General features: G+C 42.8%; 1 protein-coding gene across 1 annotated transcript; it reads left to right on the top strand.

Moving 5' to 3' along the window:
• The first annotated feature begins 384 nt into the window (after positions 1–384).
• Positions 385–19887, top strand: CAV1 (caveolin 1). Its single transcript, XM_082280092.1, has 3 exons — positions 385–506; positions 1282–1446; positions 17296–19887. Exons 1-3 carry the CDS (start codon positions 477–479, stop codon positions 17635–17637), a joined length of 537 nt encoding a protein of 178 aa, XP_082136218.1. The 5' UTR covers positions 385–476; the 3' UTR covers positions 17638–19887.
• The last annotated feature ends 1098 nt before the right edge of the window (positions 19888–20985 follow it).

Below are 20985 nucleotides of genomic sequence, written 5' to 3' on the forward strand. Positions count from 1 at the left end.
CATCTCCTCATTGCTTCCTTGCCCCCCCCTTGCCCAGGTGACTCTGCCGCACGCAGCCACTGCCGGCCCGGCATCCAGCGGCGGGGACCCCCTGTCGGGGGCCGTGGGCGGCCGGGGCAGGGCGGACGACCCGGGGACGACCCTGTCCCCGTCTCTCTCCCTGTCGAGCCCCTGTCTCCGCGCGGCATGGCCCAGGCATCAGGGACCGGGTCCGCCAGATCCCCAGTTGCCGGGGCAGGGCTATTTTCCCCTCCCATCCCCGGCGGCTGCCGGCCGCCCTGCCATGTGCGGGGCCGTACCGCCGCTGTCATCCACCCCAGCCGGAGGCAGGCAGCCGCCCTGGCCAGCGGCCAGCCCTCTCCTCGCAGCTACCTCCCCCGGCCGGCCGCTTCGCAGAGCGGAATCTTCCTGCCTCCGGTTCTACAAGTCACAGGGCAGAGTAACTCGCGGCAGAGCCGTCAGCAGCCCGCAGCACCATGTCCGGCACCAAATACGTAGACTCGGAGGTAGGACCACCGGGACATGGGGCCGGGATGCTGCCCCGCCACCGAGTACCTGCAGCGGCTGGGGTCCCCAAGCTCCCTGACCTGTCGGAGGAGCGGGGCGCGGGGGCGGCTCGGCGGCAGGAGGGCGGACAGGAGGGCACCTGCGGGCAGGGACAGCGGGTCGGGGAGAGCCGGGGCGCACGGCCCGGGCGGCGTGCGGGGAGGGGGGCTGCTGGCGGCCGTGCGGGAAGGGCGGTATATGGAGAGCAGCATAGCGAGAGCACCGGGATGGAGAGGGCACGGTTATGGCCCTGCATGAAGGGCAGTATGGTGGGGCAGTGTAGCGAGGACAGTGCGGTGACGGCGCCGTGCTCAGGTCAGCGCGGCGAAGGCGGTATGGCGAGGGCAGCGTGGTGAGGGCGGTATGGGGAGGGTGGTGCCTGGGGAACCCCGGACGCTCCCCGCTGTGCCCAGGGGGCTACGCCAGCGCCCTCCCCGCCCAGAGGCCGCTCGCTCCGCCCGGGGGCAACGCCGCAAGGCCGGGCCGCCTGGTGGCAGGAGCGGGACCGGCGCCTGGCACCGCGGGGGTGTGGTGTGCGCCCCGCGGCCGCGGTTAAATAGCCGGACCAGGGCCGCCCCGCAGCCTGGATCCCGCTGCCCGCGGGACCTGGGGCCGCCTCCCCCAGCCCGCCCTCCTGCGCGACGCGGACCGGCCCTGCCCGGCCCAGCCCTGCCCTGCCCTCCCCGCCTCAACTGGGCTTTCCCCTCCCGCCCGCGCTCCCTCTGCTCCCCGCAGGGCTTTCTGTACACGGCGCCCGTCCGGGAGCAGGGCAACATCTACAAGCCCAACAACAAGATGATGGCAGATGAGCTGAGCGAAAAGGCAGTGCACGACGTGCACACCAAAGAGATCGACCTGGTCAACCGAGATCCCAAGCATCTCAACGACGACGTGGTTAAGGTGAGGGGCCGAGGGGGGACGGCGCGGGGGGCGATACCAAGTCCTGCCGAGGCAAGGTACGCAGGCATTGTCAGGGCGGCAGAAGCCCGCGAAGCTCATCCCTCCACCTGCTACAGGAGGGAACGGGCCAGGGGCTGACTCTTTTTTTTTTTTTAAAGGAAAGGGGGAGTGGGCAGGAGAGAGGCGGGCAGCGGCTAGGGCAGCCCTGCGGAGCTCCTCGCTCCCCGCTCCGGAGCGGGGCTGGCCGTCTCGGGCTCCCGCGCTGCCCCGCGGGGCGCACCGGGCTGGGCTCGGCGCAGCCGGCCGGGGGCCGCGGGGGTCCCGCCGCGGTGTGTGCCGGCAGTCAGCTCTGCAGCCGGGACGTCCCGCCCGGGGCCGGGGCAGCGGGGAGATGAGTTGCGTGACCTTGTGTAACACCGTCGGAAGGATTTTCCTTCCCCGAGGCACGCACAGAGGCAGGGCGGGGAGATGTCACAAACCAGATCGCCCTTCCTAAGCCTGACGGGTGCAAAATCAGAGATCCTGATGGCGGTTGGACTTGTGTCCTTGTTCTGTTCTGTTCTCTTTGGTGTTTTTCCTTCCCTCAAGAGATGATAAGCAAGCTAAGCAAAATCTAACTGTGCCCTTGCCTAGAGTTTTTTGTTTGGGTTTATAAATCAGTTTGGCTGTTCTGACAAATCAGGGTTGATGGAGATTTTTGCTTGAAGTCACTTTGGTCAGAAGAATCACAGAGATAGGTTTTCTCTTAGAAAAAACTTTTATACAGACAAATTTATACAATCCATGTATGTTACAAATGAGAGTGTTTGAGATAACTTAAAAAATCATCAGCAATGGTATGTGCAAAAGTCAGATTTAATATTAAGTGACAAAGCACAACAAGTTCATTGGCAAGATTCACTCTAGTACTTATAGGACAGCCAAGGCACAATAAGGGAAAACAAGCAACAACAAAACCAAACAAAATCCAGGCAATCAAAACAGAAATTAACTGAAAACTATCTAGGGTGTGTGTGTGTGTGTGTGTTTAGGTGTGTGTGTGACAAAAGACAGTGCTGGCAAGGATAAAAAGGAACAGGGCCTAAAAGCTTACCAACGCTCCAACTTAACAGTACTTTAACTTAACTTATACCTTAAGGCTAACAATTTAACATAGGAAAAACACTTAACTTATACCTAACTTGTAGCTTAAACTTAATTTATAACTTAACAATTTAATCAAGAATAACACTGAAGAGCATTTAACCTAACTTTTAACTTTGAAGTTATACTTAGCAACTCAGCAGAAGAACAACACTTAGCAACACTTAACTTAGCTTATAACTTATGTTTAACAACTTAGCAAAAGAACAATACTTAGCAGCATTTAAGTAAGTTTATAACTATAACTTAACCTTACTCAGAAGCCTAACTTACTTAGATACCCAAGGTACTTAAACATCTAAAAAAGCAGTATTTCTCTCAAATTTGCTATAGCATATGCACAGGAGCATGCACATAGACAGGAGCAGTCAGTGCAAGCAAGGTACCTGTGAAAAATTCCCACCAGAGGTCAGTGAAATACTCACTTCAGATGCTTTTGCATCTCCTGACAGGCAAAGGATCAGGCCTTGAGGAGTGTGGGTGTTGGCCCAGGATATGTCTTGTTTTGGTGATCCTCCAAGTATAGCAAACCTGAGGGTTTGCTGGCTCTGAGAGGTGTCCCACTCAGAGGGAGATGCTCGTCCCAGCTCGCTGCAGTCCAGGAGAGCTCAAAGGGCCACATTTTGGGCCGCTGTTTATAGGGTCACAAGAGAGTGGGCTTTAGTCATAACTATGTTTCATACTGGCCACAGTTTGGGTAGGCACTTTCTCTGAAAGTGTGGGAACAGGCATGTTGTGCCATTCAGGCAGGAGGAGTATTTTTCAAAGCTGGTCATAAGGAAAACAGGAGCTTTTTAGCAATTCCTGGGAGTGGACAGTGTTTCTGATAAGCTCAGAAAGAGCTGAGCCCAGGTGGTGTTTTCAAAGCCAAGGCCTAACAAGCATTTCCCAGATCACACTGCAGCCTGGAAAGAAGGAGAGGGGAATACGCCACAGCAATGTGGAAATTGATGGTGCAAGTCTGGGTTTGTCAGACCCTAGGAAAAATGGGAACCGCCCACTCGTAGTGGGTGACTAAGCCACTAACTGTCTTGCTTAGTGGCCAGCAGTGTCAAGAGTCTGTGCAGTTCACCATGTTTGTTGCAACGAAGACCCGTTATAGAAAAAGAAAAATACTGTATTGTTTCCAGAGAATCAAGAGGGTGAATTCTGGTTCCTGAATGTGTGTCTGTAAAATGATTCATGCCATGTGCAGACAATTTAACAAGGTCACAAGTAAATCCAAATTCAAGACTTCAATGTAATTTGAAGGTGCTGAATATGACCAGCCATGGTCATATTGTTGGATCCATGCTGAGAATTATCCCTCACAGCAGCCTGTATCTTTAAGGAGCCATATATAAAGAAAAGGCATAAAATTGTTACTTGTTTAGAAAAAATCATCTGTGTACCTAATGGTGCAAAACTGCCTTTAGAATGGTTGATTTTAAAAAGGAGAGAAGAATTCTTTTTTCTGCTACCCATGGAGGAGCAGCTGAGTAGACAGGGAATGCAAGAGCTGACGAACGGCACCGCATCACAGTTTATTGCGTACATCAACAGAAGAAGTCCCCAGAGCAACCAGACCTTCTGAGGATGAGTCGTAGCCCCCAAGCAAGTCAGAATCCTGATGTCCACAAACCAAACCTTGTGAAAGAAGGACCCTGCTAGGAAAAGTGAGACCACTGACAGAAAAAAACCTGTAATGGACTTAAAAGAAGCTGAAACATACTAAGCCCATCCTGCCCTCTCTGCCTCCCACAGAAGCAAGGATTAAGGAAGTTTGTTACATTCAGTCTTCTAAAATAAACTTGGAAAATAATAAGTATAGGAATGGAAAAAAAAACTTTTCAGTGTGTCCTTTTGAAATAATTGTGGACCAACACATTCATTGAAAAACAGCAAACAGCCAGAATACGAGTACTGTCTCTGTGTCAGCAAGTGAGCTCCTGGTAGTGAACATAGTCACATCAAGACATAGGAATATACCAAAATGAATTTGATTTTAACCAGACAGGATCCATTTTACGTCATAAAACCAGCAGTGTTTGTACGAAATGGCATTGTAAAGCAACATTTTCTGTTTTGTTACAAGGATAAATAACTTTGATTTTAAGTATTTCATAGATAGTCTAACCTGCAAAGTAGAGAGAGGAATTTTGCCACAATTTGCATTTATTTGGACCCTGTGTTCAGATTCAGTCCATTAGACATAGCAATAAAATTCAGACCCAGTACCTAGGCGACAGGCTTGAGTTGGGGTGAAAATACACAAATTCAGTTCCTGCCGTAGCCATCAGTCTCTAGTCCCCTTCTAATATGTATCTGCCTTTCTTACTTTTGCTGTAAAAAATCCAGGCAGAGTGTAAAAGATACACTTGTATAACTGAGGGAGACACCAGTCTTAGTCAGGTACTAAAAGTCAGACCAAAAAAAAAAAAAATGGAGTTCTGTAATGCCAGAAGTATGGCTCAGGCTGAGCTCAAATTTGTTTAGAGCCATTGCATTTTTCTAGATTCAGAACCATTTGCTTTTTACCCAGCATTTTATGCATTTCTTGCCACTTGACTATGAGGCACAACAGCATGGAAACTGGGGACAAATCAGTCAGCCATGAAATAGAAATGATTAGACAGAGAATGAGGAATCTGCTCTGTAAGCAGCTCTCTAAAAGGCCTCAGTGTTGTCTGTATTCAAATACTTCCCATAGCACATTTTAAAAATAACCTTCTCTTGTGAGAAGCGAGAGACACGTTCCCTTCATTTGCAGCAGAGAGCATCTGCACAGCTTCCCCTGCAGCAGATGCGTGGTGCAGGCAGCATTAGGGTTGGGATCCAGGCAAGGGGGAGAAACCCTTTTATAAAAGATCCTTTTATGAAAACTAGACATGTGTAGCAGCTTTGCATCAAAGCTGTTGGTGACTTTGCTTATGGTTTTGTCTTTGAATTAACCACCAAGTGGAAGCTAAGTGCTGGGAGGATTCCAGAAAAATGGGGCAAATGACTGGATTTCTGTTCAGAGATGGATGTGAGCAAGGCCTTATGGAACCTGAGGTATTCAGGCAGTGGAAGTGACAGCTCTGCACTGGAGGAAGCACAATCTAGTAAAAATCACCAGAATTTCCTTTTTGTTCCAATTTTTTCAGTGGAGACCAGAAAGGAAGGATTTTCCTCAAACAACTGTCCTCATACATCACCTAGACAGCAGGAGAATGTGCACTAGTGGTTCCATTCCTTCAAGCACTGGCTTGTGAAGGTGGCTAGCCAGGCCAGAGGCAAGGAGGGAATCTAGCAAGGGAGAAACAGCCTCTGTGCATGTGAGAGCTCTCCAGGAGTCATGCTGGTGATTATAAAGGTGGTTTGCCATAGTTTTATCTGTTTCATGCGTCCTTCACCAGAGAGTTCTCTCTTGGACTTGTGTCCTGCAGGTTTTATTTGTGATGAGACACAACAAACAGGGTGGAAAGCTTATTGCTTTTCTCTCTGATGCATTCCCCAATGACCCAGGACTCACATGAAGGTGCCTGAAATTCAGGCTTTGCTCTTCTTGTTTCCCAACACAGCATTTGTGTTTTTCAGAGTACGGCTAAATTGCAGCCTTTGAGTTCTAGAGTTCAAACTTTCTCAACATATCTGTGGTCAAGTCTGCACAGAGTTTACTGAATTTGGAAAACACAGAGGAGGGAGCCAGTTCTCCTACAGATTGCTCTTCTCAGTAACTTCGTTGCTCCTTGCTGAGAATGGGGACGGACCTTGCAGCCAACCCTGCAAAGTCTAATCCTCTGGGACAAGTAAGGACCAACTGTGCAGTCACATCTGCAGCAAGCTTACAGTTTTTTTCCTACAGTGATGTGCCAGGGAGAAAGGCCAGTGCCTGGTCTACCATCCAGAACGTAATTATTCTGTTTTAAACAAGTGATGTCTATCTGCTGTTTGTTGTATAGTAGTCCTTTTTGCTCTGGAAAAAAAATTCCAGTTGGAATTGGCTATAGATGTGAGGATGCAGAGCTTTTGTGCCATGTTTTAAAAGGTTATGTATTCATGCCTTCCACTTAAAAATAATGCAGTTAAGGGCAATTCAGCTTACTGCAAGGAAAAGTCTGGAATTTTTAGTCAGATGTTGACAAATACTGTAATACCCTTATGTACTCATTAGGGAGGAATGTATTACTCAGGTATTTTAAAGCTATTTACAGTTTCTGCCTCGTAATGAAAAGAGAGGGTTTTTCAAAAGCAGTTTACATTTTATGTAATCTTTTATGATTAAGGTCCCTCCCTGTTGCACTGAGCACAGTGTAAAATGTGCAGAAAGATGACTGGTCGGAGCACTTCCCATCCCCACAGCTGAGAACCTCCTGAAAGGAAAGCAGGTGTCACCCCCTGCTCCTTTTGGATGGGACACCTAAGGTGGGCTGTCACTCGGATGTGACAAGTGTCAGCCTGAGAGGAATGCAGTTCTGCTCTTCAACATAGTAAAATGAGAGAAAAGCAGAGCTCAATCAGGTGCCATTTCTGAAATAAGGAATTAAGTGAAATTTAATACAGACCCCTTTTCTTTATTTTTAGATATTTTTAAAAGTCATGAGAACATAAATAAATGTTTAAGTTTAAAAACATCTGTATAAATACATAGATACACAAATATGTGTGTGTATGTGTTCTAATCCAAGTTTGTCATCTGGGCTCTTTTAGTTGGCAGTGATCAAAGTGAGATGCCTCTGGAGGCAGATTCACATCGCAGCATTTAACCCTAACCATAGGACAGGAGAAGCAGCGCTCTCAGAGGTCATGTTCCTCTCAATTGCTAATACTTGTGGCTTAGACACGACACCTTACTTGTGCATAACAACTGATTAAATGAAATGGTTCTGTGACTCTGTGTCCTATTAACAAGCTATGGGGTTTAGATTTAAAATGCAAGAAAATTCAAATGTTTGACTTTGGCTACCCACATGATCCAGTTTTGTTTCAAATATTTCTTCCAAGGCTAGTCTAGGAGTAAGAGATTAAAAACTCAAGTCATTATGAGTGCCAGTTTAAACAAGGTCTGAGCGAGATTTTAAGAGTTCTGAAAAATAGTTTTGCACATTATTTAGGAGTTCTCAGACATAGAATTTCTGGATGTCCATGAGATTACAGCTAATAATGGCATCTTCTAACAAAAGCTGCTTTCTCAAAAAAATGTGTTTGCATTTAAACTCATGGTATTATTAAAGCCTTATGTACAGCCTTCTTGCTTAGCATGATGAACATGACTCATAATTCCATAAAAAAATGTTCATTTGATGGCCATGGGAGCAGAGCAAATGATTCAGCATGGCTGTTTCTTTTGTTAGAATTTATTGGACACTATTTCAGATTCAGAAGAGGCAAATACTTTTCAATTCCAATACCTTCAACAGAATTCCAATCATATGTTAGAAAATATTAAGAACAATTTGAATTGATTGTAGAATTTTTAGCCTGCTATGTGGACAGAAACACTGTCTTCTGTTGCATAGGGGTATGGATATCTAAAACAAACAGAAAATACTGAAATGCAAAACTCTCCAGGGGAAAAAGGGATAAATGTGTACAGTAGAATGGTCTGACAGTGGGGTCCCCAGTGAGGAAATTTGATCTTGGTTGTATTCTAGGCAACAGAAGGAAGAAAATACAAATGAACTTGGGTGACTCTGTAACATGTGTGATTTCTGGAAAACTGAAGAGAGATAGTTCTAAACTAAGATAAGTTTGTATTTCCCACAGCTCTCAAATACCCTTTCCATAGACCACAGGATGAAGTCTACATCAGCAATTGATTTTCTGAGCTATTTGATCCAGAACTACCATATTTCTTTTCCAGACAAATGACAGTAATAAAACCCATTTTGGACTTAAAATGGTTGGTTATTTTGAACATGAAAAAGAAATTACATCATTTAATTTCATTTGATTTATTGGGGAGGCAGGTTTTACCCCATTAGTCTCTTTATATTTTCTTGACAGATTTCTTAGGAAAGTGTTTTCCAATAGTTTCAAAAAAAAATTTGAACCTTATGCAATATCATTCTTTTCAGAAATCATCAGATTAGCAATCAAAAGAAAAAATAATTTCAGTGCCACTGTCCCCCATTTTAATGATTTGATAAAATATGATCTTAGTCTAGATGAAGGAGCTGTGCTCTAGCTGTTAGTGGGGCTGTACAAAGGTGGATTTTGTTTGTAGTTAAACAAATAGGAACTGATAAATTCAACTTCATAGATAAGTGAGAAGACATTCTCACAGCTGAAGGTGAAAGCACCACATTCTCTGTCCAAACTCCTGCTGTGCTGAATTTATATTCTGAGTTCCAGAAAAGCCTAAGGAAGTCTCATAGATGGATTGCAACATTTCCTCTGTCAACTTTGAAATCTGTTCTTGGAATTCAAACAGATGCTACAAAAAAATAATCAGTTTTCCCTCAACATCAGTGATCTATCTCCCGTAGACCTCAGCCATAAAGTCATCAACTGTTTTATCAAGTCTAAGTTCTTGTATCATAGAAAGGTTTGGCTTGGAAGGGACCTTAAGGATCATCCAGTTCCAGCCCCCTGCCATGGGTTGGGATGCCACTCACTAGATCAGGTTGCTCAAAGCCCCCTCAGCCTGGCCTTGAACACTTCCAGGGATGGGGCATCTGCAACTTCTCTGGGAAACCTGTTCCAGTGCCTCTCAGGAAATTCTTCCTCATATCTAATCTAAACCTAGTCTCTTTCAGTTTAAAACCATTCCCCCTTGTCCTATCACTACATGACCTTGTAAAAAGTCCCTCTATAGCCCACTTTATGTACTGCTCTAAGAGCCTTCTCTTCTCTAGACTGAACAACCACAAGTCTCTTAGCCTGTCTTCACAGAGGATGTGCTCCAGCCCTCTAATCATCTTTTTGGCTCTCCTCTGGATTCACTCCAACATGCCCATGTTCTTATCCTAGAGGCCCCAGAGCTGAACACAGTACTCCAGGTGGGGTCTCATGAGAGCAGAGATCACCTTCCTCAACTTGTTCCTTTTGATGCAGCCCAGGGTGCTGTCAGCTTTACGAGCTGCAAGCCAGATCATACTGAGCTGCTCATCAGCTGCCATCTCCAGGTCCCTCTCTGCAGCGTTACTCTTAATCTAGTCAACACCCAGCCTGTATTTGTGCTTGGGACTGCCCTCACCCAGGTGTAGGACCTTTCACTCAGCCTTGTTGAACTTCATGAGGTTCACATGCGCCCAGCTCTCAAGCCTGTCAAGGCATCCCTTTCCTCCAGTGTGTCAGCCTCACCACACATCTTGGTGTCATCAGCAAACTTGCTGAGGGTGCACTCAATCCCATCACTGTTCTCATGCAGTTTATGACAAGAGCAGAACTATAAAATACCTTTATTTTTATTAAATACTAAAGAAACACCTTATGTTTAAGGATCAGTAACTTAAGATCTTCCCTAAGACAACCTTCTAACAGTACAAATGCAGGGGCAAGGTTTTTCTTAAAGGAAAAGAGAGGCAGCTGGGCATCACTGCACACTCATGGTCAGCATGTAGCATTGTTCAGGTAGAAATGAGGGAAAAGGTGAAAACAAGTTATACAGATGTGCAAAAAAGAATTGCAGCAGCTAACAGGAGTGTGTTTATTGGTAGTATAAATCAGGAGTCTCCTGAGTATATATCAGGAGTCTCCTCTCCTTAGACTTCCTTCACAAACTATAAAGAGGAAAAAGTAGTTTCCAGATCTAAAACAACCTCCAAAGGTCCATATCTCTCCATGCACTACTAAAGAGTTTGAGATCACTATATTTCTACTTTGCATTAGTGCCTAAATTTAGGAGCAATGAAGCTAGACCAACTTCTAAAAAGTTATACTTAATAGCAGTTTATTACCTTAATAGCATATAAGCATACAATAATAAAACATAAATCTATCATAGTTATATTTATAAAATAAAATATATTTTAAAATACAAAATCAGTTTACATTATGTCTTTACTTTTATTACGGTTTTTGGATTCAGCCTAATTCCAGGACCCACTGAAATAAAAGGAAAAATTCCTGTTATGTTTAGTGTAGTCAAAACTTCACATTGGTGTTCATGTTCATAAATACACCTCTTAAACATACAGATGGACAGACATATGTGAATATGCATATATGTATTAGGGTTCTTTGCTAAAATAGCTGTATCAAACAAGGAACTGTGGAACATGAACCAAATAATAACAACAAAGAAAGCTTCTGAAGAGTTTCTTTTTAGGAAAGCTGCAATAACCTCCTAGCAGCCCAGTTTCCAGGGAGGAAAACAGTAATTTTATTTTCTGACTGCTTACTTCAACAACATCAAGACATTTGTCAAGGAACTGGCTGACACGGTATCCCCACCTGCACAGGAAGTTTTGCTGTGTTGCAGAGGAGTGCAGATCTTTCCTTGAAGCTGCTTGTCTTTCCTTCTGCCAGCCTGTATAGGAACAGGATGGGCAAGTGCTTCAGGAAGAGGTCTCTGGAGAACAGCTGGTTGCTACAGTGCTGACCCATTGGCATCAATCACATTTTTCTCACGAGCACTTCTGCAGATTTTGGTGAGCCTGCCCATCTGATGAAACAAAGCCCATCAGCAGGGCTTTTCTGGTGTGTAATCAGCATGGGCAGGGAGCAGGAGGTTGTTCTCTGAGTAATTAGTAACAATTTTTTTTTTGTTTTTTTCTATGATTTTCAGTTTGCGAAATGGTGATGTGCAGTCACCCCCCTTTTCTAAGTCATGGCATCATTTACACATTTTCATAATGCATCTGAGTATTTGTTGTACATGCAGTAGGAGTCACTCCTGACCAGACTGGTTTTCTTCTCTGGCTAGAAGAGTGCAGTCCTTCAATTCTACTTTTCAACATGAATATCCTTGTTTGTTAAAGCATTGTTTGCTTTTCTGTCATAATGTGTAGCACTCAGGAAAGATTCACTATTTCCATTAAGAGATCTGCCAGCAGAACACTTTTCTTGCTGTATTGTGGAAAGCAGGCACAGGGAGACAGGAAAGGTAAAGCAAATTCATTGGTCAGTTTGTACAAGTAACTGGGGTGCAACAGTTCTGCTTGCTTGTTCAGGCTTTTGTTCACTTTGGAAATAATTGTTTGTCATTTTTCTGCACTTAACACACCTTACTCAACAGCTCTGGTCCTAGCCCTCTGCAGTCATGGCTTTTCTTTTTTTTTTTTTTTCTTTTTTTTTTTTTTTTCTTTTTTTTTTTTTTCCAAAGGAGTAACTGTTGTGCCTTGTGCCTTGTGATCCAGCCAGTCCCCAGAAGAACAGTGTGCTCTGAAGACAGAGTTCAAGGTTGACAGGCAAAGCCTAATCATGCTGCAGCTCAGTCTGGAGGGACTCTTGGGGTTCCCTCATTAGATGCTTCCCACCAATATCAAGATTCAAGGAGATTTCTTGTCTTGTGATGGAACAGAACACTGCTAGGTGTTGCCGTTTTGTAGTCACCCATGCTTTAGCTTGAGGTTTGTATAAATACTGTGGAACAGAATGAGTTTTGGCTTTCGTAAACACCTGAGATCACCTAATGTTTGCTGTTGATACCTGATTAGTGAGGAAGCAGACCATCTAGGAATCATGAAGCTCTATGTTTTCAGGAACAAATTACCAGCTTCCCTACATAACTACAGGTAAACATTTGCCAAATGGAGATAACAGAGTGCTCTTAAAAGGGGGAATGAGTCTCTGGGTGTCTGGGAGGGAAGGGAGAAGAGCAGCTTTTCTCCTGTAAGTCCCAACACCTCCCCATCCTCTTTCCTGCAGATTCAGTAGAAAGAGTATAAACTTTTTCATCAATTTCTGTTAAAGTGTGTCAGTGGTCAGGACAAACATCAGCATATGTGGTAATGTGGTACTCCAAAGGATCAAGGAAATACATAAATGTTTAACTGGCATCAGTGATTTAATAGAAAGGTTGTAAGTTTGCTTAACTTTGTTTTCAGCTGCTGTGATGCCTTTCCTCTCCAGGCACTGTAACTGGCAATTTTTAAGTTCTAGACAGTATGTGGAAGTACAAAGCTCACATGTTTTTTTATTTTTAATAATACACACCACAGCCTTCTCCAACATAAGGACAGTGTTGCACCTGTCTGTGCAGCATCACCTCCCAAATGTGACCCATGCCATAGAAAGGCTTGTCATTTTCATACATTTTCTTATGTTGAATGTTTCTTTAAAGGACATAGAATATATTTGGGAATTTTACAATTGCATTTATTACAACAAAAAACCCCACCATATCTGCTTCAAGTCTTGCAAAGACACGATTTAATACAGTGAAACAATGTTTTCCTTACGGTCTTGGAGTCAGGGAAAGCCTGCTTAAAAACAGCCCAGGGTAAGCAGTAAAGACAGTTTCCACACTCTGCGCATAAAAATGTAAAGCAAACTAGCTTATGACTCTTTCCTGTACACATTCAGCCTAGACTTGAGCTGTGGTCTGGCAGAGTATGTAAGCATATGGACATCAGTGGGACAGTTCACATTTTTCATGTTGTGTGCATATTTAAGTGTTTTGCCTGACTGGATACATTAGTGATCAATCAAGAGAGATACAGCAAGGATCTAAGCATCCTTTTACCGACTCCAAGAGATACTGAAGGGACTCAAAAATGTAGGCATTCTCATCGCTTGTTATATACAAGAGAGCAAACTTCTAAGAAGCACAGCTGATAAGTAGATGATTTGAGGCTGGCATTTAGTATACCTTTCCAGCCTGTCAGCTTTTGATACCTAGGGACTTGAAGTGACAAGGTCAGCAGGTCAACGAATTTCATACATGTGGCATATATTATTGAGTCAGATGAGAACTTCACACTGTTAAGCTTTTTTACTTAATAGTTCTGATTTTTAGATAGACATTCTCCCTCTCTTGTAAATAAGTCTTGTAAATAAATCCCATACCATTTCCCTTTCTTGTAAATAAATCTATTTTAGAATCAAAGCAGGTTCCTTAATTTCCTGATAGTTTAATAAACATGTGCAGAGCAAAAGAAGCTGCATTAATTCTCATAGCAGAATCAGACAAAAGCTTCAAGCAATATAAAAACTGGCTTTACCAAACTGAATAGTAGGAAACAAAGAATAGCTGAAGTCAGGAAGTGCATTGTAGGCATGGAACAGGAGTTGATAGTGTTGAATAGTTTAGTCTGAAACAGAAGGCTAGAGTGAGTTATTAGCATCCTTTAGAGGGTCAAACTAAATTTCCTGTACTTCTCTCCTGTCGCAAGTGAGCATGCATGTATTTTCACCAGCTTGGCAACTGCCTCAGTGTGATTCCACAGCACACCCTGACAGCTCTGGAGGAACAAACTACACGATGAGCATGCAATCTGCTGAACAAGACTTGTGCCTAACCTAAGAAAGCCTTTATGTAGACAAAACAGGAGTTCACAGATCTACATGCACGTGATGCTTTGGCAAAAGCAACCTTGAGAACAATATCCTAAAAATGTTGTCTTATACTTGCAAGACAGATTCATTACCAGAAATAAGAGCGTCTTTCTTCTGTAGGATCATATTTCTGGGCACTTCTCTTTCTCCTGTCAGTCCTATTTTTACTTTACTTAGTTCAGTTGGACTCCCTTTATCAGTCTGATGACACTCACCATCAGTGAGTGCTCCTGAGCTATAAACCAGAGGAGAGTAGTAAGGGACTGAGGAGGGAGCGAGTAATCCGAGTGATGTAAATGTAACCCACAGCAAGGCAAAATGCATCCAGTCACCTGTTCCTCCTGCAGCCTGTGAAGAACTGATCCCTACAAGTTAAAATCAGGATCCTTCATGGTTTAGTGCAGGAAGAATCTGAGTGATGGCTCCGTTCCTACAGCATAAGGACTTACCTCCTGTACTGCTTGGAAAGTGAAATAAATAGTGTTTCCCAGGCAGTGGTCTGTTAGCTTATGAGAAGTAGAAGAGCCCAGATTACCTCAACTCCTTGCCTATCGTTATTTAGACACTGCTGCAGGTATGTCTGGTTTTGGACAGGACCACAGAGGCTCACATGCCAGGCATAGCTGGACTTTCTTGGCATGTACATAGTTTCATAATGTTCTTACAGCTTTTAGGAAGATAACAGCTTCATTTTAACACTGTATTCAGCTAAGAGTTTGAGTTTTCAGACCATTTTTCTGTCTTCTCACTCACAAGTTCCTTTATTCAAACTGGAATAATGTGACACAGGCCTTGAATAATGAAATGGGCAAAGACATAGTACTGTGACATCAGCTATCATTCCTACAGGGCCATCTCTTCTAGTTCTGTGCATTGGTAGAAACATTCTGAGAGCTGTTGAAATTGCTCCAAGAAAGTAACCTCTTGATAATTACTGGTGTCATGAGTACATCGCTGTTGTCTCACAGACAGATTTATTCCTGAGTACTTTTAGGACAACTGTGTATGACTTGAGCTGGGAAATCCTGACCAAAGATCTATCATAAATGTTCTAATATTATTAGCATCATCTCCTGGAATGAGGACAGGGCTGTCCATCTGGAAATGTTATATGGCATGATTCTTCTGTCAGTTCCCCAGTTCTCCATGGATATTTTGTTGAACACAACAAGATAAACATATTAGTTACTGACAATCACAATTACAGAAAATTTACTATTTGATTTGAAAACCAGTGAGTTTATTTGCTTCCATTTTCCATTTCATTACAATGAATTATTGTGAAAGGAATTAAATTATGAGCCAGTTGTACTATATATTTTAAAAATTCTAGAAAGTTCAGAATAAACTATGGTTTCATTTTGCATGCCAAAAAAATGCATTTCTGATAAAAATAGGTCTCACTTGGCTAAACTAAAGATGCAACCATGAAAAGGCTGATGGAGTTCAATGCAAAATTATTTTCCTTATGCGATCTAATATTTCCCTTATCAGCCAGTTGAAAAAATATGAGATGGACTCCACTACAACTGGACTGAATGAAAGGACTTTAGGTGTGACACTGACTAGTGCTCGATGCTTTGAACTTCTATGATGGCCTTTGCCAAGGGTTACAGCATCAGCTTGTGGGAACCATGCAATAAATTGCCAGAAATTTTAGAATAAAAGGGCTGTCCATGTAGTCCTTATGTAGTAATATTTTTGAGAAGAAACTTTCTTTTGCTGTCATCATCCTGGGTTTTGCCATCATCTGGATATTTTTATTATCTGATTTCAAGGAAAATTGATAATAAGCCAAGAACACCCATTCACATTGAAAATGAGCTAATGCGGGATGTGGCTACAATAAAAGTTTGCTTTTGAATAGCTGCAGAAACAGTTTGTATAAGTATGCTTGCTTATGTATTCCAAAAAGAAAATATACTCCACCAATGCAGTCTGCCATAGGTTTCTGTGGAGATGAAGTTCCAACCCAAATGCTACCTTTAGGTGTGATGGTGATGATGATGATGAATACCCATCCCAAAGAATTACTTTCAGATCACTAGAACCTAGTTGAGAGTAGCAGAAAAAGAGGAGGTTTGTAGTTTGCATGACAGGATGTCTAGAGAGAAGCACGGGCAGAGAGAGTAACGTGAATATGTGCAATTGAACCAGCCTGGTGTTAGGCATTCAGGATGTTGGATATCACAGATGATTCAGAAATTTTCTCTGAGGGACTTTCCAGCCATTCCCATAGATTGTGCCTAGACTGTACACTTTCGATTGTAATGATCTTTTTTTGTTTAAGAAGCTCGAAAGTCCAGTGGTTTTATAATATTTTCCCCTTTGTTAGTTACTGACATCTGGAGGTGACAAAAGATTCAGGAGGAGAGAAGAATGAGTTCTTTTCAATTATTACGTATATTTTAGATTAAAAGAAGTGATCATGAGCCCTTTCTTACAGTATAAGCAATATTTACATTGAGTATACATATATTCACTCCTTCCAGTATGCTAAGGTACTATTGCCTGAGTTTCTGAGGCTGCTGGCCCATGTCATACTTAGCTTGCTCCTGTAAGTCTTCACTCTTGGCAACATTATTATCACACTTTGGGATCCAGTCCCAGGAATGCAAATTATTTTTTTCTTTCATCTGATTTAAACAGTCATTTATTTTCTTGCAGAGGAATAGTGTTGTGATATTCTCTTTCCTGTTGTTTGCAGTGTCTATACAATTGGTTGTGGTAACTAAGTTAAATATCCTGTATTGTGGGTTATATCAAACATGTCTATGTGACATGGAGCTGAAGCATCATTGCAATTCTGTTAATTTTCTTATAGAAATGTTATGACAGTTAAGCTTCCTGAACAGCTCAGTATTTCAACAGAGTGCGAAAATATGCCTGTTGGAATGCACTGCTTCCTTAGGTAACTTTTTGAATGATTTATGAATAGTCAAAACTATGAAGCATGATTTTATTCACCTGGTTTATCCCTGAAGTAGACCATAAGGGCACTGCATACCTTAGGACTGTAGGAGGTGAGGAAAACGTATTCAGTTTTGTGGAAAACTCCATCTAGAAGCTGGATATCTAATTTTGAGCTAATCATTGAGGCTCCCTGGTAGTCGCTGGGAAAAGGTTACTGAAGATTCATGACTTCAATAGTGGGTTATAGTAGGTTGAATCATGTTGGGATGTAGGAAGTACATGCTTCATGTTTTCTTGCAGAGGGGCCCATAGCTCTCCAAGAAACGTGTTTCTGGAGGTCACCCTTGATGCGAATGTCTGACTGACCTGACTTTGTGTTCTTTGCTGCAGATCGATTTTGAAGATGTGATTGCTGAGCCAGAGGGAACACACAGCTTTGATGGGATTTGGAAGGCCAGTTTTACCACCTTCACTGTAACGAAATACTGGTTTTATCGTTTACTGTCAGCAATCTTTGGTATTCCTATGGCTCTCATCTGGGGCATCTACTTTGCCATTTTGTCATTCCTGCACATCTGGGCGGTGGTGCCGTGCATAAGGAGCTACCTGATTGAGATCCAGTGTATTAGCCGTGTCTATTCCATCTGCATCCACACGTTCTGCGACCCGCTCTTTGAGGCCATAGGCAAGGTGTTCAGCAGCATCCGAGCCACAGTACGGAAAGAGATCTGAGGGACATTTCAAGGAGAGCCATCAGCCTAGGAAGGGGGTGAAAGTTTTGTGTTGTTTGGAGTGTTTTGGTGCCAGTTTTGTGTTTCCCAAAGCAACATACAGCAACTGGTGGTGGACTGGCCCAAAACAAAGAATCACTTGCTCAGTTTCTTTTTCTACTGTTCATTCTTACTGGACTACTTGCCTTTTTTTTTTCTTTCTTTCTTTTGCCTTTTTTCCCCCTGCTCTGGTCTTCATTATAAACTAACCTTAAAGGGCTGTTCTTCCATGCCAGCTGCATATCATTTTGCTGGTTGTTCAAGTCAGAGATTGGAGTGTTGTTGGATGCCTTTTTATCTTACCCTTCATTCCTTGTGAAATCCACAGTGATACTGAAGAATGACAAAAATGCTTTCCAACACTATAAAGCCATTCATTTTATTGTGGCTGAAGAGTGCAGAGCTATCGCAGCAGAATGAACGTGACCAGCTGGCAGGTTTTAGCAGAATGTTCTTTTTCAATTGGATTGTCAGTTGACTGCAGCTATTTACAGTCATGGTCAGATATTGTGCAGTATGAATAAATTAGTTAAGTAAACATATTACTGAACTAGCGTGTGTCCTGCAAATGTAACGTTTCGTCGATGGAGACATTGACGCATAAAAGCTTTGGTCGGTGCCTTTTTGTCTCATTCTCTCTTGGAAGTTTGCACCCAGTTATTTCTCAACCTTTGCTAGGACTGCAGAAGCAAACTGCAGTTGAAAGCTAAAATTGGTCATAATGGAAATGTTTTCCTGACTGTGGCTTATGACACATCCCTTAGCAAGCATTTAGGTGCTTATCTCACTGGCATCTGGGGTATTTTTGCAAAATATTAATATAAATGCGTATCACAGGTATGCCAGAGATAATCCTGCGTTAAAAGAAAAGTGAAGGAGTGCCAAACAAGCCACAGGAGGCCAGGGAGGAGCTGCCCCTGTGAGAAACTTTTCTACAGCTTTCAAAACTTCCCTATCAGCAGAAGTCAGCCTGCCACTAGCACACAGATTGTTTTCAGGATGCTTTGCTGAGTCTTAAATTTATCCATCACAAGAGATGCTTTAGAATCTTCACATTTGTGTGTTGCTTTGTTCATTTTTAGCTGAGCTGCCACATCAGGAAGTCTTAAACAGAGGGTGTTGTGTGAAACTACCGTGTTGCGAAGTGGAAGGCCGCAGTAGCAGGGCCTTTGCGACATGTTCTGATGCTGTGACCTGCAAGAGCTTTTTGCCCTCATGATAGTACTGTGTTCAGAGATGCTCTCTGCATCCTCATTGGTTTGTGTGAAGCATTTGTAAAAATAGTTATTAGGCTAATCAGCCTTATTGTAAACCAAGCTGGGGTCTGAGCCAGCTCCAGCTGGAATCTCTAGCAAACCAGTTCTTGACCTGCAAGAGTGCAAAATTTGGCCCTTGGGATGAACATGGAGCTGTCTGGTACACCTACAGCTTTTTTCATTTAGTGCTGATATTTCACGTATTGCTTTATCTAACATGGAAGTGCCTTCCATTCTATTTTTGCCAAAGCATTGAAAACTTTAGGAAATGCTGCATTTTTAAATGGGGGTGGGGGAGGGAAAAGGGAGAGGGTGCACAAAAAATTTACAAAGCTATTAACTACTATTTGCATTTAAAACAGACACTGGTATGGATATAGTTTTATCTTTTTCTATGTACATAATGAAGAGTGTACTATTATAGATATTTTCAATATTAAAAACAACCAAGATTGTAAACAAGAAATATTTTATGTTTTTATGAGGAAAATCACTCTGAAGAAAACCTTCTTGATTTACCATATAAACTGTATATCCTGAAAGATGTCTGTTCACTTAGAGTTCTTAGTCCCTAATCCAAATACATTGCTGATCCAAACATTTACATTATTGTTATAAGCTTACAGATATAACTGACACCTTTTTTTAAAATTCTGCATGTACATTAAAGACCACAATAAAAAGATGCTTAATGGTAGATCCTGTCTGACTTCTTTTTCCTTGAAAGTCATGTGGACAAAAATTGTTTAAAGCTTTCTTTGTCAGTCCAGTGGAAACAGGATTTTTCCTAATAAAAGCCCATTAGCCTTAACATTAAATGTATGGAAATAGGGGAATGACAGTTTTTATTCAGCCATGTACAGACGTAACTTGTGACAGGACAGTTCATTTCTATGGGTTTATTGCACAATACCTGTCACATTGTTACACAAAAGCCCAACAAAACATGCTATTACAAATGGCCTACAAGTCTATTGACTGCATTTTAATGTTCAAATGGCAGATACCAAATAAATGTAGTCCATCATATGTTTCCCAATAGCAGAATGGTGTATTTAGCAGCACTTAATAGGCCAGTGGTCGCAAATTTTATGTTCGATTGGACTATTTGAGAAAATGTAAAATATTTTACAAATAAAAGGGAGGTTGTAATGTGAAAGAAAAGCAAATACACCTTCACTATTCAAAAATATCTTGCTTTTGCAAAGAGCTTGATATATTCAGGCTTAACGGTTTATGCTATCATGACTCCAAGACTCTTCATGGGAGAGATGTGCAGGTTCACACTGTGATTGTACTGTCCCTGGCGCCTCACTGAGCAGCGGTCACAGGGCTGTGCTGTGGCTGGATCTCATATCCACGCTCCTGCAGTAACACTTAGGACCATAGCCAAGATACGCCCCATAGCAAGATCCAGGTTTGTCAAGTAGAGGGTTAGACATTAGGTGTTGGGCAGTGGTTACAACCTCTGTTGGTTGTAAATGTGGTGTAGACAGCCTCACTCTGCTGGATACAGGTCAGTGTCATAAACGGCCTCAGGACCTGTGCATTCAGGTAGGCTCAATACAGTTTTTCCTCCTACCAGAAAACTTTTGTGGCTGTCATTGGTCACTCTTCCATCCTCTGAGTCACCAGTTTTTAGATTTTGCCATGTAGTTTGAACTGTTTTCCTAAGAGTAAGTATGGGGGAGCTGGGCACTTCAAACAAGATGGAGTTCCCAAGTACTGAGGGAGTGTGAACTGTCTGGCTGTGTGATTGATCCCTCTGAGTTTGACTGAGAACTAAATACAGAATTTTTTTTTTTTAAATATTGCAATGAAGTTGCAACAAAATACAGAGACAAACCTTAGGCTTGTAATAATGATGGAGAATTTCCATACCTGCACCCAAGCTACCTTTTAACCCTCTCTTAGGTCAAACTGGAGCTGCTCTATGTTCACCTGTTTGCTTTCATTGCCTTGTGTGTCTGCTGTATCGTTTTGTTTCCTCATGTCCTGAGGAGGAGGAAAGAAGCCCAGAATAAAAGTCTTTGCCAAGATAGAACACCTTTGTT

The sequence above is a fragment of the Coloeus monedula genome, assembly GCF_965178545.1.
Source record: "Coloeus monedula genome assembly, chromosome: 4".
NCBI lineage: Eukaryota > Metazoa > Chordata > Aves > Passeriformes > Corvidae > Coloeus > Coloeus monedula.

Coding starts and splice junctions, on each gene's coding strand:
- CAV1 (XM_082280092.1), top strand. CDS start 477: ATGTCCGGCACCAAATACGTAGACTCGGAG. Junction 507..1,281: donor CCAAATACGTAGACTCGGAG/GTAGGACCACCG, acceptor TGCTCCCCGCAG/GGCTTTCTGTACACGGCGCC. Junction 1,447..17,295: donor TCAACGACGACGTGGTTAAG/GTGAGGGGCCGA, acceptor TCTTTGCTGCAG/ATCGATTTTGAAGATGTGAT.